The sequence below is a fragment of the Cataglyphis hispanica genome, chromosome 1 (genome assembly GCF_021464435.1).
Source record: "Cataglyphis hispanica isolate Lineage 1 chromosome 1, ULB_Chis1_1.0, whole genome shotgun sequence".
Classification (NCBI taxonomy): Eukaryota; Metazoa; Arthropoda; class Insecta; order Hymenoptera; family Formicidae; genus Cataglyphis; species Cataglyphis hispanica.
In genome coordinates, this window is record NC_065954.1 from 5,834,041 (window position 1) to 5,851,391 (window position 17,351).

At 36.2% G+C, this 17,351-nt stretch overlaps 1 protein-coding gene across 2 annotated transcripts in view; it reads right to left on the minus strand.

Moving 5' to 3' along the window:
- LOC126849324 (teneurin-a) overlaps positions 1–17,351 on the minus strand; it is a 420,000-nt gene that overhangs the window by 144,113 nt on the left and 258,536 nt on the right. For both annotated transcript variants that reach the window (XM_050591054.1, XM_050591061.1), the window contains one exon: positions 14,144–14,219. In XM_050591054.1, the coding sequence (XP_050447011.1) occupies positions 14,144–14,219 (76 nt within the window). The remainder of the gene's footprint in view (positions 1–14,143; positions 14,220–17,351) is intronic.

Genomic DNA, 17,351 nt, shown 5'->3' on the forward strand with positions numbered 1-17,351 from the left:
AAACCCTAAAAGTCCGGACACATGGATCGTCTCAAAGGCTTCGTCCGCAAACGAATCGTAATTCTCTAATCGCAAGGCGCGCGCCTTGCTCGCATACATATACGTCGCGTGATATTGCGCCGGATAATATAAATGCCAAACTTTTCAGAGAGTCGCGGATTTTGCGCGAAATTTATATCGAACTCACCGACTGAGGCAATATGCCGAGATGAAAGGGTGCCTCAATTCGGCTTCACACGTTTGATCCTGCACCGAACATCGATAAAAACTTATAAATGAATTTAAATTTAATACAGTTAACGAAAATTACAAAACTTTATTTCCGAACTTGTCCAAGAGAAAAAGAGAGAGCGCGGTATATAAGTACTTTTCTATTATTTTGTTAGACGATCAAAGATTGATGAACCGACTCTATATCGATAAAGAGTCGGTTTCAATGATTCATCAACCATTGATCGTCTAACAAAATAATGATAAAAAATAACTTATAAAAACACGTACTTAGGAAAATAACTTAGGAAAAATACTTATATAGCGCGCTCTTTCTTTCTTTCTTGGACAAGTTTCAAAATAAAGTTTCATAATTTTCTTATTAACTGTATTAAATTCAATTCATTTATAATACGGGAAATATAGGAATACATATATATTTCCGAATTCATAGATATATAAAAATTTTCGAGTTTAATAAATCAATCGCGGTCTTACAAAAGGCAAAATTTATAAAATTAAAAATAATGTGATGAGCATAATATATAGTAATAATTCGTAGTTATATAAATTAGAATGTGGTAGGCTTGAATAGTACCATTTCGCTATTTCATCAAAATTCAGTGTCATCCGTTTGACTACGTATTTGCATAAAGTTCCGATGCAACTTAGCTCAACGCAAAGGGCGCAAAACAGTGCACCTCGTCTCGTGCCCTTATTATAATGTATTCCCATCGGTCGGGGGTCGAACTCGCTCCTGTAGGACACGGGTAGGATTCAACAGTGTAACGTTTAGCAGACGGAAGTCCCGTGGGGTTAGCGAACAGTTCCGGACGGTTCCTCGCAGAACTGTAAATATACGACAGGACGTCGATTTCCTTCGTAGAAAACCGAATTTCCTCAAACCCGGAGATTCAAAGACTTTTTATCGAAGATAAGATAAATGAAAACGAAAGAAAGAAAAGAGAAAAGATTATTTTCTTTCTCATTTTCAGTTTAAAGATATTACAAAGAACATTTTAACGTTTTTTTTTTCTTGCACTCATCAATTATCTCTTTCTTTCTTTCTTTATCCATATTTCATTATATGTACAAATGTGTCAGAATAAAAATCGATATAAGATAACAGAAAAGTATATCGTATATTAAATTTGCAAATTCAGGATACATAGGAAGTCTTCCATGACATTATCTTCCTCTCGTTTGTTTTCTGATCAAATCAATTATTTTTCCTTTGCACTTTTTTGCGAACTTATGGCATACGTTTCGGCCGAACGCGGAGCGAGAAAACCTACCCTTAATTAGGTACGGTAATCACGAGAACCAAAGGGAGCAAATCCAAGTTTGATTTACCATTCACCTGTTTTATCTAGATGCAATTATGCACCCCTCGTGTATATCGGGGAACTCATATATGGGCGGATTATGCAGAGGGGGAGCCTCATCATTCGTGGTACGGCCAGAAATGGTGGTGGGATAAAGGGGAGACTTTTCGCGTTTTGTGCCGCTCCTAACTCACGTACAGCTGCATAACTCTATTGTTATATCGATTCGTATGCCGTTCTCTCGCCGGGCTTTCCGCTTCATCCCTTCGGCGAAGGGCAGCGCGATGGGTCGGAGAAGTTCGCTTTAACGAGCTTTCTCAAACTCGATTTTGACGGTGAATGCGCGGGGAGGAAACGTTGACTTCGATAGAAAGCATGCGCCGTGAAATAAACACTCGCATGCACGTGCATCGATCCCTCTTGTTTTATATCGCGCACAAATTCGCACGAAAGATCGAGACGCGAGTCAATAACTTGACGATATTGATAAGCCGAAAAAATGTGTTGCAATTATCGTATAACTCCATCTATCGCAAAACCTTTATATATCTTTTCTTTGTAAAAACAATTATTTTGTAATCTATTGTGCCCTGTGATGATTAGTCTACTAACATGTATACTAAATTTAATAATTTTATTTAAATAATTTTAAAATAATAAAACGGTTATAATTTAAAATTATTTCAAAGTGTTCTAACAATTAATGGAACAGTAAAAAATTTTTTTTATTGTTAATCAATTTTATTAAGTATAAATTATTTATTTTGTTGTGTTATGATTTAAAGTTTAGTTATGAGATGTGTCTATCCTTTTTCCAGTTTCAGAAATTGGAAATTCTCTAAAGGAGACTTCTCGTTCCCATCACGAAAGGTTGCATGCTTCGTTGACTTTAATTTTAGGGGACATGTCGGAAATATATTAAATATAGATCAAATTTGTGCATACCTAGGGAGTATTCTGATGGGAATATGATGACAGTGGTAAGGTTAGATAACATTTTCCATCTCCATAATATTTCGGAAAGTATACTTCATATCGATATCTCATTTATATTCTTTGCACGTTAAATTCCAAAGGACAAAAAACAATGTCAAAATGTCTAAGAGGCATTCTAACAAAGATGTCGATTTTTTTATCAGACAATAGATGCAATAATTCTACGTTGCAATTTTTCGGGATTAACATCTCAAGAGAATTTTTACTTAAAAAGAAAATCTGAAAATCACTTTGGCGAAGCATCTCTATTCGACGATAGAAGATGCGAAATTTTTGATGCAGCCTACACATATGGTTATGCAACTTATTTGTAATACCCATGTAACATCTTTATATTTTAAGTTGCACACACAAATTATTCGATTTACGAGTGTCCGGTTTACACAATATCTCGTCAAGCGGTCTACAACTGACAAAAGGGTAGAGATGCATTGACGGCTCGGCAGCAATCAATGCCGATAATTTGTCGTCGTTACGTAGATGGGAGATAAAATTTGAAAACGGGAAAAACGATTGTCAGAGACACGATGAAAATCGCGAAAGCATTGATGTTTTATATATACTTGACACAATGACTTTTATCGATACTGCGTGATTTTACAAATTCATCATCTTTGAAATAATTAAACGATCGGTTTAATAGCAACGATGATATTACACGCATAAATATTTTTATACATAAAGGTATTGTCAATTCGCGTCAATCAAATGAAGTAAAATTTTCTGATATAACAATAGATATTTTCACGTGTGTTACACATTTTTCAAATATTTTTTATACACACTAGGGATATCATTTTGATTTTGTTTATTGATTACACTCAACAAAAAAGAAGAAATTGAAAAATCACAGAGATTTTTTTTCTTGCTATCTCAACGATATATCGTATATCCGGCATATAGAAACCGTGTGTAAGCCGTGTGTATAGGGTATGGGCGAGATAAATCGGTGTCCTCGAAATTGCCAGGCGCGACATTTCTGTACATCAAGGCTCGCCGGCTCTTTTTCCTCTCGTTCGAGATAAGCCGGGACACTTTAAAATAATTCCGCGGATCCTCGGGCGGCTCCTAATAGCTCGGAAGCGACGCGTCTCGAGAGACCTCTTACGCGCCGGCATGGGGGCGTGCGTGTGATCTAGATTCCGGCGTATCGCACTCTCGAGAAGGAAAAACGGAAGTTCCGACCCGGGTCGTATGCCGTAACGACATGGAAGAGAAACGATTCTCCCAGAAGCGGCTCGTAAACTCGTTGAGAGTTCGGCTTCGAATTTTGAATTTATATCAATGATACCATATGTCAATATCCTCTTCTCTTCCAGATCCTATCTATACAGGAAAAATGGAAAAACTAAACTTTTGTAGAATTATTATTTTCAGCTGCTTCTATATTTTATATAGAAATTTCGATTTTCTTCAATTAACATCGCAAATAAATTTCTACGCTTGATAGCCAAATTTCCCTCTCGTTCTCCGTATTGTTTTTTTTTGCATGTAAAATATTATATATTTATTTTAATTATATATTTTAATTCTTTTTTTTAAAAACCGATTACTTCTGTATTTATATTATGTGTGTGTGTGTGTGTGTGTGTGTGTGTTAATTGATTCCTCTCAATAATTCGTTATTATATTCCATATTTTCTGAGATTAATTTTTCATTTTTTTGTTTGGTCTTACCGTCCGGATCAGTCGTTGTAAAACAATATTAAAAATTATCTTTTTCCCTCTTTCCCTCTTTTCGCTTTCTTTTTCTTTCTGATCTTTCGTTCTTTTTTATCGTTTAAGTCTTACGACTCGTCCTGCCTCGTCTCCGCCTGTGTTGTTACAGGAAAACGAGCGGTTAATGCTTCGCGAAAGTTACGGGCAGAAAACACACTCGTCCAAAAGAATAATGGTGCATGAAGAAAGAAAACCGTGAATACCGCGGCGCCGCGTAAAATAACGCTAATGTGTCTTTATAACGAACCAAAATCAAGTTTTATTATAATTCAAGATTTTCTTGAATATTCTGCAACTACTAGGTTTTCATAAACACGTTTTATTATTATCCTTAACCGCTCTTCACCGAGTGTACGGATTGATAATCCCATTATACGGAATTATAAGTTGTTCATAAATGCAGAATTTTTTTCTCATATGAAGTATATTTTTCCAAAGTTGAATTGTGCATGAATTGTTAAAATTATTAAAACATTTAAAAAAATGTATTTATTAAATTCTGTTCAACAAAGCACAATGTATAATTTCTGTATAATTTAGTGAAAAAAGAACTAATTATAAGCAACTCCGTCACTACGTATTTTCGAGTTAGAACGTGAAATACAAAGCACAAAAAAGCAACAGACTACGCTGCATAATCGAGGATAAGGAAAAAAAAAAGATAAGAGAAATAAGGTAGAAAGAATAGGGGATGGAGAAAAAGGACAGAGAGACAAGAGACGAGCGTGATGTTAGGAGAAGAGTTTAATATGATGCTGCTCATTGTTATAGGTAACGATTTATCCTCTTTCGGTTTGACGAAGAGGGGCAATTTTCTTCATTTCACAGCTCGTAATTATATTAAGCAATAGTGATATCTGTTCTTTTCATAAAAGCGCAAATATGAAAGCCTCGAACTTCCGGGATTTCAACATAAACGAATCGAACCAGCGGACGATGTATGATACTCTGATGAAGCTTTTCATTGAATCGGAAAAACTCATGCGAGCCAATCGAGTGTGCCCCCTCGTCGCAAAAATCGTTCACGATTGTTTCTCGCGTTTCATGGATTGTTTTTCGTTTCTTCTTGCTCCGTGCTCGGCGAACAGTAATATCGACTGTGAAAAGCAGTTGATACTCGGCAGTCACGAGCAGGAGGGAGATTCCTTCGCATTCTCTTCGCATCGTTCTCTCTCTCTCTCTCTCTCTCTCTCTTAGCTTGATAAATCTTCTAATGATAAATCTCCTTTTTCGCTCTTTCTCTGTTCCCCTATTTTTTGCACACTTTTCTTCTTTCTTATGGTTTTCGTCATATGTATCGTAACTGGTACGACAGTTCTCTCTTTCTTTTTTTAAATTCTCGCACGATAAGTTTTGTCTGAATTGTTCTTGTACTCTAAAAACTTTCAACTCTGATTTAGTCGCAATTGACTTGTTAGAAATATTCCTATTATCATCGAATTTCATTAAATAATCATTGAGGGTAGTATAATATGGTTAATAAAATGTTACATAAAATTGGAAATATATCAATTCCGAAAGTATCACGTCGACAGCAATTTTCGTATTATAACGTTCTTCGCGTCTAATAATGATTCTATTTTTGGTTATTTATCTTTTCCGAATTTCGAAAGTCATCTGAGAATAACTTTCTCTGAATTGTTGTTTGAAGAAGGAAGCTCACGAGCTTTGATCTTGTCCCTGGAGATCTTCAGAACGGGTAAATAAATATCCCGGTAATTCGATGCGAACCCATTAGGAGAAAAACAAAAGAGTCTGAACGGCATAGAGAAATTTTCCAGCAGATAATTGAAACTGGAGACGCATTACGCTTTTTCAAGTACCTTAGCCAGGAACATACTTCGCTTTCTGCGCGAAGTACAAACGAGTACAGGCTGTGCTGTTCGCTAACGGTACTTTTAGAAGTTTCTAAATACAACGATACAACACGAAACAACAATTCGCTGCTTTCCTCAGTGCACTCAGTTTTATATTACTTAGAATCCCCTAAAATATACGTTTCCATCAATTTGCTGTTTTCGTTTACTGTTCACGAAGCTCTCTCTGTTATTTCATCAAATGAACGCAAAACTTTTCTTCTTCATCTGTTCGTTGTAATACTGCGAACAAAGAAAATTGCGTAACTGCAATTTTTTTAATTGAACAGCATTATGCAACGATGAGTTAAAATAATAATATCATTATTTTGAAGTTAGTTGTGGATGGTAAACTTTAATAAGGTAACTTCAATTTAATATAAAAACGTAAACATTTTTTTAGTTTGTGCATGTTTTCAGCAATGCCGGAAGTTTAAATATGTGAGACTTAATTTTTTTTCTTCGATAATATAAAAAATTTAATACAGAACAAAAATATATGAGTTTTTTGCTATCAGATTAAACAATTTTGCCTTTTTCACACTAAATGTACAAGTTGTCGGATTTGATTTGCGCACAGTGCGCGAATGTAAGGCATGCACATACTTGACATAATATATGCTCTGTGTACGAAGGTACCATAACGCGTATACAAGCACACGAAACGCACAGCGACGTAATGTGTGGATCGTCGCGTCGGCATCAACATTTAAGCGACGTTTTCGGAAATTACGGCGGGATGTAATACGCGCAGGTGAGAAAGGTTTTTGCATAAATTGTAATTAACATACCATCAATTATGATTATGACGGACACGCGTGTGGCAAGGCAGATTAATGTTTATGGGTAGCGGGCTTTATGGTCAAGAGTAATGCGAGGCGCGCAAGGTGCCAAACTGGAAATTAGATCGTAGCGCAAAGGATTTACGGTAGCCGGTAACATCAGGTAACAACGATGTAACACTTGCTATGAAATTAATGTTAAGCTAGCAATCTCTGTTATATGGAATACAGAAATATATATATATATATACATACTTTGTCAATACTGACATAAAATTATTCTTATTCATGAAATAATTCTTAATATCTCTTTTAAACAATTATATTTGCAACCCATCAAATATTCTATTATATTCCATTATATGTCCTGTTGTCTCATAATGGATAAGATTATAAAACATTACTATATAAATTATATTATTACATTGTTGAAAGAATTGTATTAATATATTGCTAGATTTGCCGAATAATAATAGCAATATTCATAAAATAGTCTCGTTTATATTTTATTATATATTTTTAATAAATTAAAAACTGCTTGTAGAAGTTAATAATCAGGTCAATAGTCACTGGATGTAACCAAACGAAAATTCTAGCTATGTTACATCCGATAGCCAGGCAAGGGACTGAGTTTATCGCGTATTGACAATATTTTACAATAAAGCGATGATATAGGGGGATTTGCTTTATATTTGAAAGTTTCACCGTTATAGGGTGCGCGGTAGCTATTCTTATAGAACGCAAAGTTAAATCCACATGGAGTTCATAGAGAAAACCGCGCTTCTACTCCTCGATCTCACACACTATCAAGCTTTATAGTTCATTTACATTGGATACCATGGGGTGTTATTAAAACTTTTCGGTCGTATAAATCTGCGCCTGCGACAATACGACTCCTCGCAAGGATGTTTTCGAAGCCATCGTAAATGGATCCTTTAAAAATGTGCGATAAATGACTCGGAGAATTTTCCAATGCTAATAATGCTTCTTTACGTGAACATTTACAATTCATATCGGCAAACTTTTTTATTTAGATACTATCTAAATAAAAAAAAAAATACATCTTCGAAGAGATTATATGGAAATGTAACATTCACGAGAATTGATCGGTGTAATAATTTTGTACGTTTACTAATATTTGCCGTAAGAATTTAACTACCGATATATGTTAACGTGTCTTGTATAGAAAGTGTGCACTCCCTTTCCTTGAGAGTTTTCTTCAGTAAGATTCATAATAAATCTCCATCGTTGAGGTAAGATAATATTGCGAGAAGGCGAGATTCACGTCCGTACCACATATCCGGGAATTTGAGAGCGAATGGTAGGGATTATGGAGCGCGGCCATGCTTTGAAACTTGGTGGTTTTAAGATGGGCACCGCGCGCGCGCGGTGCAAGAGACGCGTCGACCAAACGAATGGTCTTCCTGCTCGCGGAAGCATTTCATGCAAATTTGTCCCAGTGCGATGTCACTCGTACTTTCCAAGCCGCGCGGTAACCAGCGACCTACTTTCCGTTTTCGCGCCCTTCTCAAGAGAGATGCTCGTTCTTCGCGCATACAAAACACACTCCACCGTTGGTTAGAGCGTTACGATTCTTTAGACAAATAATTAAATATTATATTTAGGTTAACATAATTACTTCATCAAGAAAATATTGCTTTAAAATAAGCGTGAGGATAAAATCGCATTTCGATACATTTTTGGAATATTATATTTAATAATCATTAATAAGGAGAATATGTCCGATTAAAATTATTATTACGAAAAACTTCTTTTCTATATGTATTTTTATACCCGCATCGTTATTTTCATTTTCACTTTCCTTTTCATTTTTCGCATTCGTACGCTCCCGAAGCGCTTGCGTGTTTGCGCGACTTTCAAACTCCGAGTTTCTCTATTTAGTGCCACGCTACCGAGAATAGCCCGTGGCTTGTACAAGTGCGTCTTGAGAATTTTTCACATGCATAGCGAAATAAAGCGTGGCAGGTGAGAAACGTTCCGAAGAGAACTTAGTGCACGTGCGCGCACCTCCGGCCGAAAATACTGCGACCGTATCGCATCGTGTCACGCAAACCGTCCGGATTTTATTAACGCACCGGCGCCGTACCCTCTTGTCGCGCCCTTTTTTCTTCACGGGTCACGAAGTGCGTGCGTGGTCGTCTAAAATTAGGATGCGGTATGTTTCCCACATCCTTATCTACCGGTCAATTACCACTCTCGTCGAGTGTTCGATAAGGATTCTCCGACTAATTGCAACGGGAGGAGCAGACAAAGTTTGTATCGCCGCTTTATATATCGTTTTATTCTTTGTTCGCGTGGCCCGATTCACACTTTTAGCGTATCGCGTTTACTTCGTGCGTGTACGCGTGACTTGATCAGAATGTTTATGGTTTGAAGAATACATGATGTTTTATAGCTCAAAATTATCTGATAGATTTTCGGATCGGTACGTTTAAAAATTTATGCTATATGCATACAGCAACAAGTTGGATGACAGCGATAAATGATTGAAAAGAATAATATTGGATTTTTCGTGGATATGTGTAATCTATAATTTAAATTTAAGACAACTAAAATGTTGAATTGACAACGTCACTTCTCATACAATAAATTGCATTTTACATGCTCAATCTTTTCAATGTCAATTCGAGGAAAATTCATTTGAATAATTCTTTATAAAAATGATTTCTCAGATACTTTTAACTATAATAATTAACATTAGATCCATAAAATGAGTCTTATGGAAATGCAAATTAAGAAGCAAATCATAAGCTATTTATGCATACTCTCTTGAATTATGCTTCTGCAGATATAAACCGCTTATTTTTTCCTCCTCCTTTTATCCACAACTAATATAAGTAGCTCGAGATGTTAAATTCTCAAAAGCTTCTTAGTAGCTGGACATTTTAAAGGTTCAGAAAAAAAAATATTATATATTTATATGAAAAATGATAATTATATAAATATACAAAGATTAATAATAATGTATTTCTCTCACTACAAATGTCCATTTTTAATTCACAATCTAACGACTTCATCGCAAAATAATCACGTAAAAATTTTGTATATTTTATAAAGCGAACAGAAGCCGTAATGAGATGAGAGAATACATTTCGAGGAATAGAAAACATTTCTACAAACAAGAAAACATTTTAAATCCGGCTTGCCGTCCCGTGAAAGGCGTACCACCGAACGAGACTCGGTTCGGTAGGGCGAGCGGAAAGTTTAAGAGGAAGGGAGGCCCGAGTCGCGCGCAAATTGAAGCTGGGATTAAGACGTCGGGCGAGATTAAGGTTTCCATGTTGATTAATTTAAATAGTTCCGCCGTCGCTCCGCGGAGAGACAAAAGCATACCTGGTAACCGTAGCTGCACCAGGCGGCCCAACTATATATATAGGGAAAGGATGCATGGTAAACAACTTACTTTTCACAGTGCAGAGCCGACCCGGAGAATTAAGGGACGTAATGCAGAGTTAAACGAAGCGCACTTAGGCGAGAGGCTCGATTGTCGACCTATTTTAACCAGGAATTTATTTCGACTGAGATGTATTCCTTTATTAGTTTTTCTTCAATTACCTAACATTTCCGGAAAAAGTGCGAAAAGTTATTTTTATCGTCATTATTAAGTAGCTACTGATCTGATTGACATAAAAAATTTGTATCGCGAAAAATCAAAAACAAAAGATAAAAAGAAAAGGAAAGATATTGTATTTTGATATCCTTTGAGTAATAAAAGTCCCTCAAGATCGGCGTGTATCATAATTCTATTCGTTATCGAGCATTTCGCTATAAAACATGCTTTTGATACTTCAAAAAGCTATGTTTTTTTGTACTTTATGCTCACTGAGAAAAAAAAATGAGTTGATTTAATATCTTTTAATGTTTTAATATTGATTAGTTTGTATGAGATCTGTTTCTTCTCTCGTATGTGTATGCTTTATATATTTTTTACAAATTATTGAAAAATTAAAAAAGTTTTCTATATACAAAAAAAAAAAAAAAAAATACAGAGTTGCACATTTAAAATAAAAAAAAATTCTATTTACAGAGATATTATTTTGCAAAAAAGGAAATTGCGGTATTTCTTTGTATTTCATAAATTTAATACTTTTTGAGAGATTATATTTAACATTGACAGTCGAGAAAATTGCGCGCGTAAAATTTAATTATTTTAAGTAACATCGGAAAAGATAACTGCTAAACATAGTTATTGCAATATTTCTCTGCTATAATATGTTGCGATAGTTTATTTCTCATATGAGAATCATAATATTATAAACCGCTTCAGAAAATAAATTCGATGTGATTTTAAAACTTTCTTGAGAATAGTGCTAATTTTTTTCCGAGCAACAATGGCCGTCATCTGATCGATTCGGTAGTTAGAGAACGATAGGAAATATAGAAACGCGAAGAATAGATAAGGTAGAACATTCGAAGGAAAAGCAAAACGAGAGAGAAGAGTCTTTATTATCGGTCGAGTGTAACGAGTGTTCTTTTAGCCACATCGTTGCAGTTAATAAGCGATAAATTACGTAGAGAAGCGATTGTTCTTTCGCGATCATATCCGAAATACGACAAAGACCATATCCGTTTATTCTGGCTGGGAAAAAAAGATAAAATAAAAATTATTATTTTCTTTGATTTCTATATAGATCAATATTAAGCCTTTGATATCTGTAATGTACCATAAAAAAAAAGATAAAGAATATCAGCGTACTACAACGAAGATTTTTCTATCACGTTCTTGATTAATTGTTAAATTAATCTAGTCTTTATCATTTTGAATAAAAGAGAGAGAGATGAAAACTACAAACACAAATTTTAATTTAACATTTAGAAAAGTTACAATATGTGACAAATTGACTTAAAATTTAAGACATTTTTCTATTAAAAAGTAAAATTACGTACACTTAAAATATTAACCACGCGTTTTTAAATCAATAAAGAATAGAGCAAATTAAATGTTATGTGTATATATCAATGCGAAGCAAACAAAATTTATTTAAGTTTTCCGAAATATATAAGTATCATCATTTGGTAATATATTGAGAAAAGTTTATAGTTTTTTTTTTGAACAGACCAAGTTATCGTGACCAGTGTTCTCGGCGTTAGCGATCGTTAGCAGTCTTAGAAGGAAGCTGGGGTAAGACGTAACGGATGAGTAAAAGGAAGGATGGAACGGGATAGGAAATTCTCCTTCGTTCTCTCGGACAAGGGCGGCGCGTGTTCTTTTAGCCACGTTGCCTCAGTAACAGAGTACCTTCCGTCTCGCTGACCTGCTGTTTCCGGTGACACCAATGGCCCTTCCTTCTCTCGTCATTTTTCCGAGACTACGCGTTTTCTCGAGGAGAGAAAAAAAAACTGCGAGAAAGCGTTAAGGGTCGATGCGATTATCGTTCAAAACGACGGTTTCTTTGAATTGAATTTTCCGTTTCTGTTATCAGATTCTCTGTGATAATCTCGTATCCTTTGCTATTAAAATGGTCACGTGATCACCGTTGACAGACCGTTAAGGCAAATTGCGCGATGATATATCTCAATGAAAGATCTACAATATACCGAGGTAGAATTATCAAACAAGTGAGCTTTACATGACAGTAATAATGTCTTATACTCTGGTATTTTACTGACAGGGTAGGTACGTAGAATTCAGAATAGAGACGCTGTCGTGTGGGATAAGTATAGAATGAGATCGATATCCCTGAACGGAGTTCAAGATCCTCAAGAAAAGATCGACGAACTCGAGTAACTACCTACCATCTGAATATGTAATGCAAAGCAAGAATCCAGCAATATGTCAATCAATCCAAATAATTAATATTACATAATATTACGCGAGACAGTCATATGAGCATAGCTGTATAGATATTCATAATTTGAGAGAATTTAGAGAATTGAGAAATTAAGCGCGATAAGGAATAGATTAGCAATTCCGATGAGAGAACATCTTCATACTAAATATACGACATAAATTGGATAATCCAAGATATGAGCGCATGTTTCATAAAACATCAATATCAGACGCTGATGTAGCTGTCTTAAATGTAATTTATATGTGTGATATTTAAATTGCGATTATTCTTTTTAAAAGCAAAAACAATAATTAATGTGATTTTAAAATGTTACGTTTCTTTGTGAAAAATTCAATTAAAAATAAAAACTTATTTATAAAATCGCTTTATAAAATCATATAAAATGAAATCGCAGTAAATAATATTTACTATATTAGCATGGCGAGAATCGTGCTCAAAAGTATTCTGCGTGCGAGCGATGAAATATGAATTGCGGCACGTAGTGGGCCATTAGCTGCTTGAGAAAAGAAAGGAGGAGGAATGCTGAAGGACGGTAATGAGGTAGAATAAAGAGTGAACTAATTCGAAATTTTGTGCGCGTCACTGACGGCGATCGACCGACACGCTTGGCGCAAAAGGGAGAGGACGGGGGAGCGAAATGGAAATGCCGGGACCGGGCCTGTTCAACATTCTAAATATTTTAAAAGTTCAACTCATTTGAATTGGAACATCTTTAGACGTGTCTCGCTCTCAAGCTCTATACCTCATGCTCCTTCTTGACTGCCTCCCATCGGCTGGATCGTCGCGGAGTTCCCTGTACTTATCGCGCTTTCGCCTGCTCAGCTTTCTTCTCTTCCCGGTCGATTGATTTAGATTCTCGAAACTTTTCGCACTCGAGTTTTGTCGCAAAGACATCCACCGAGAAAGCTTTCGGCTCGTTTAAGTCAAGTAAAAATCATTACCGAACACGAAACCCGTCTGACATCTATATTTTCATTGTAATGGCAATTTTAACATTAACGATGATTGCGATTAACGTTTGTCCAGAAATTCTGCATTATAATTTAAGTCTATGTTTATTCAACTTTAATCGCGTCAAACCAAAGTTTGTGAGGTACGATTAATAATTTATCGCGACACATGATAGCCGAGATTCAACCGAGTTTACGTTCATGATTTCAAGGCGAATCAGTCGCGGTCCATCGGTTTTCCGTAGTTGTCGTAGCTTAATTCAACCACGTGAAATCCAGCCAGCAGGTAAACCGATAAGGCTCATGCGAATTTGCTGGCCTAGCGAGAAAAATCCGCTTACTCGTTTGCGCGCCCTCGCAAGAATTTACGTTACAGTGTATGCCGCGTATGTCGCTTAGAATATGCATGTGTCACATTCGCAGATAGCACGAGAGACGCCGCATATTCGCGTATACAGATTTGCAAAATTCGCGGATAGCGTACTAACTCACCTGGTCACGGTTGGCGTGGAAGCTACCCCTGGGGATCGCGCTGGATAACTCCGTGGACTTCCTGACATCAAGTACTCTGCAACACACAGCGAAACGTTTGTCCTTAATGCTCTGCTGCATAAAGTCATCCTAGTCACACTCAGCGATCTCAGGGCAACGCATCCGTCTTGCATCAGTTAACGGCAATATACAAACTATATACCGCGAGTAGCCACGAAATGTCATTACAACTACGCTGTAGAATATTTTATTCAATCAGTGATATCAATATGACAATTTTATTTACATATTGCACAAAATGTAAAGATTTAAAATTTCAAAGACAACGAGATAATTGTATTTTAATAATTTCAGTTATCTACTAATTAATATAATATAAGAGATACGGAGGTAATTAATAATACAAATTTTTTATTTAATTAATTTGACATTTTTAAGATGATAATTCTCTATACTGCTGTAAAAGTATAATATAACATAAATAGAAATTCTTCCATGATCCACTCCAATTTTCTATGCATTTAATTCATAGTTGTTGCATATTGAGACATTTCGCTAAAACATATGCTGTCGTAACTACTGCTTAATTACTTAGACAGGTAACAGGATCTGCGGCGGACGCAGATATTCCTCTACTCTCAGCGACTTGACCTGTGCCATGTAACAAGATAATTGAGTTTATTAAACGCAAGTTGTTCTCGTATTCGCAAGTGCTTTAACTCTGTTTCGAGTATGATGTCCGCAATCCGAATTATTTAAATAGCACGATCAAAACGGATGCGTGCCTTGCTATATTTAACTATTACATATGTTTCGATAAAAGAAATAAAAAAATCTGAGAACACATATGGAGATAATCGATAAAGCTCGATCGTGCTAATTAATTGAAAATAATGACGATCTATGTCGGAAATTTGTAGATTACGTGAACAGATAAATCGACAGATTGATAAGCGCAAACGTTCAGGGGAAGCGCAAATTCATAGAGATTCCGGTTATCAACGGATAGCGACGCGCGCCGCGCGTGCATAATTAATTTTCAAACTTTCTTTCCTGTCCGATGGCAGGCTGACGTTGCCATTCGATTTAGCCTTCGTTCGCCGTGCGTGGTCCCTGATCTGTCGGTTCGTAGCGTCATGCATATTCAAGTTGATGGGTCGTCGCGAGCTGCCTTCCTTTTATCTGTATAGTTAATGCGTTCATGACTAATGTAATCGTCAGTGACGTTTTGCTATCGATTGCGAGTAGTCGTCTAACGCTCGTTTTAGTTGCCAACATAAAATCGCTAAATCTCTTTAATGGATGATATTACGTTATATAAATATTTTCTTTCGATAAACACCATTGGCGATAATTTTCCCCGCGACACTTATAGCGTATGTATAATATATGTTCTGTATGATTTTTATCATACAAATTTTTTTTCTCCATTCGTACAAACAAAAGATAATCGACTGGTGTATCTTATTTTTTTAATAGAAAAATAGTAACAAGTTCTCGAGCAATTCTAATGTGAAACAAATGCTTTCCTATACCAGAAGAAAGTTTTACACAACACGAAAATTGGTTGTTGAATCAATAACGAGGCTGAAGGAGACTTAGCGGGTGAAATCTAGAAGAAGCAGTAACAAAATATAAGAAAACAAGGATGGTTTGTTCGTTCGTTTACTTTGATACACCGACACTACACTCGCTTTCAGTCCATAAGGCTCTTTTAACTACCGTTTTCGCCCTCTTATTTCTACAGCAATTTGTCACTGTCTATGCTCTGAAAATCTTAACTATTTATACGTCGAACGTCCGAGTATAATTTCCAAATATATTCATTATTCATCATTAATGGATTTTTTATGCCGATTTCTGCGTTTATATATTTACATGAAATATAGCATTATTTAAATCTTTCTTGATATATGATAAATCATTGTGTTTTTGTAATTTCTTCAATCGTTTAATTGTATCATAACTATTATACATATAATGGAGCAATGCACGAAGATGACGTGCGGCAATTCGTCTGACAGCGTACGAACGAGAGAGGAAACGCGTTTTCGCATAAAGTCCCGTCAATCATAAACGCCACCGATCCGACCTTAGACTGGGCATGCTGCGAAATCTATGGAATGGGATCGAAATCGTCGTGTCATCGGCACTGCCGTGCCATTCGCTAGTCGCAAGCTCAAAGGCTCGCTCGCAACACATAGGACGTAACGTTTCCTTTGTAATTCTGAGCATAAATTGGCGCGTGTCAGATGCGAATGACTCGATTCCGTTGAACCGCGCGCGTACAGTGGAGTAGATGGGTAGGTAGGTACATACGTACGGAAACCTGTCGACCGGAGAGTCCTGACAGCTGGTAGCACAAAGCGACGGGTTCATTCTCGCAGAGTGAGAGACTGGTTGCCAAGCTGCCGAGGCTTAGCAGCCATCCCGACTACCGTTTGTTTCATCCGGTAGCCATGGTGATAACACGGAGAAGGTGGGCGCGACTGATCGAGGGTTCTCCGATATCTCGCATATTTTCTAGTAGCTACCCTCTCGGTGAAAGCGACGCTTCTGGCTCGCCGGACCACCCATCGAGAATATTAACGCCCACGAAGGGATACGCCGCGTGCCTCTGTCGGGGTACTTTCGGAAGAAATAAGCTGCATGCCGAGTTGCAAGCGCGACTGTAACGAACACATCTCCGACAATGCCAGTAAAATGAGAGCAAGTCCACCATTGTGTAAGGATTTATTTGTATTTTCATATTGAGTCTTCTAAGAAGACAGTAATTCTTCTTTTGTGAGCGCGCCACCAACGGCCAGACACGCACGAGTATTTCTTTTTATTACGAAAAATAGAGTAATTGATAGTGTTATCATTCATGCTAAGATGTTGATAAGAATATGACAGTCAATGTGTTCTTTTTAGATTTAAATAAATATAGAATTTTTTTTTTAATCCGAATATACACACACATATGCATACATATCTGCCAAAAGTAAATAACACTTTTCAAGATTACTAAAATATTTTAAAGATGCAGCAAAAATAGAATACAATTCTTTAACTATTTAACGTTCCATTTTCGAAGAGTTATGAAACAATTTCGCCAGTCTCTCTTTCATTATTTTGATGTTGCATTTTTTGAGTATATAAATTTCTTACATGCTAAATATTTCTATCGAAAAAGCTTAACGAATAAAACAATCAAGTTAGTAATGAG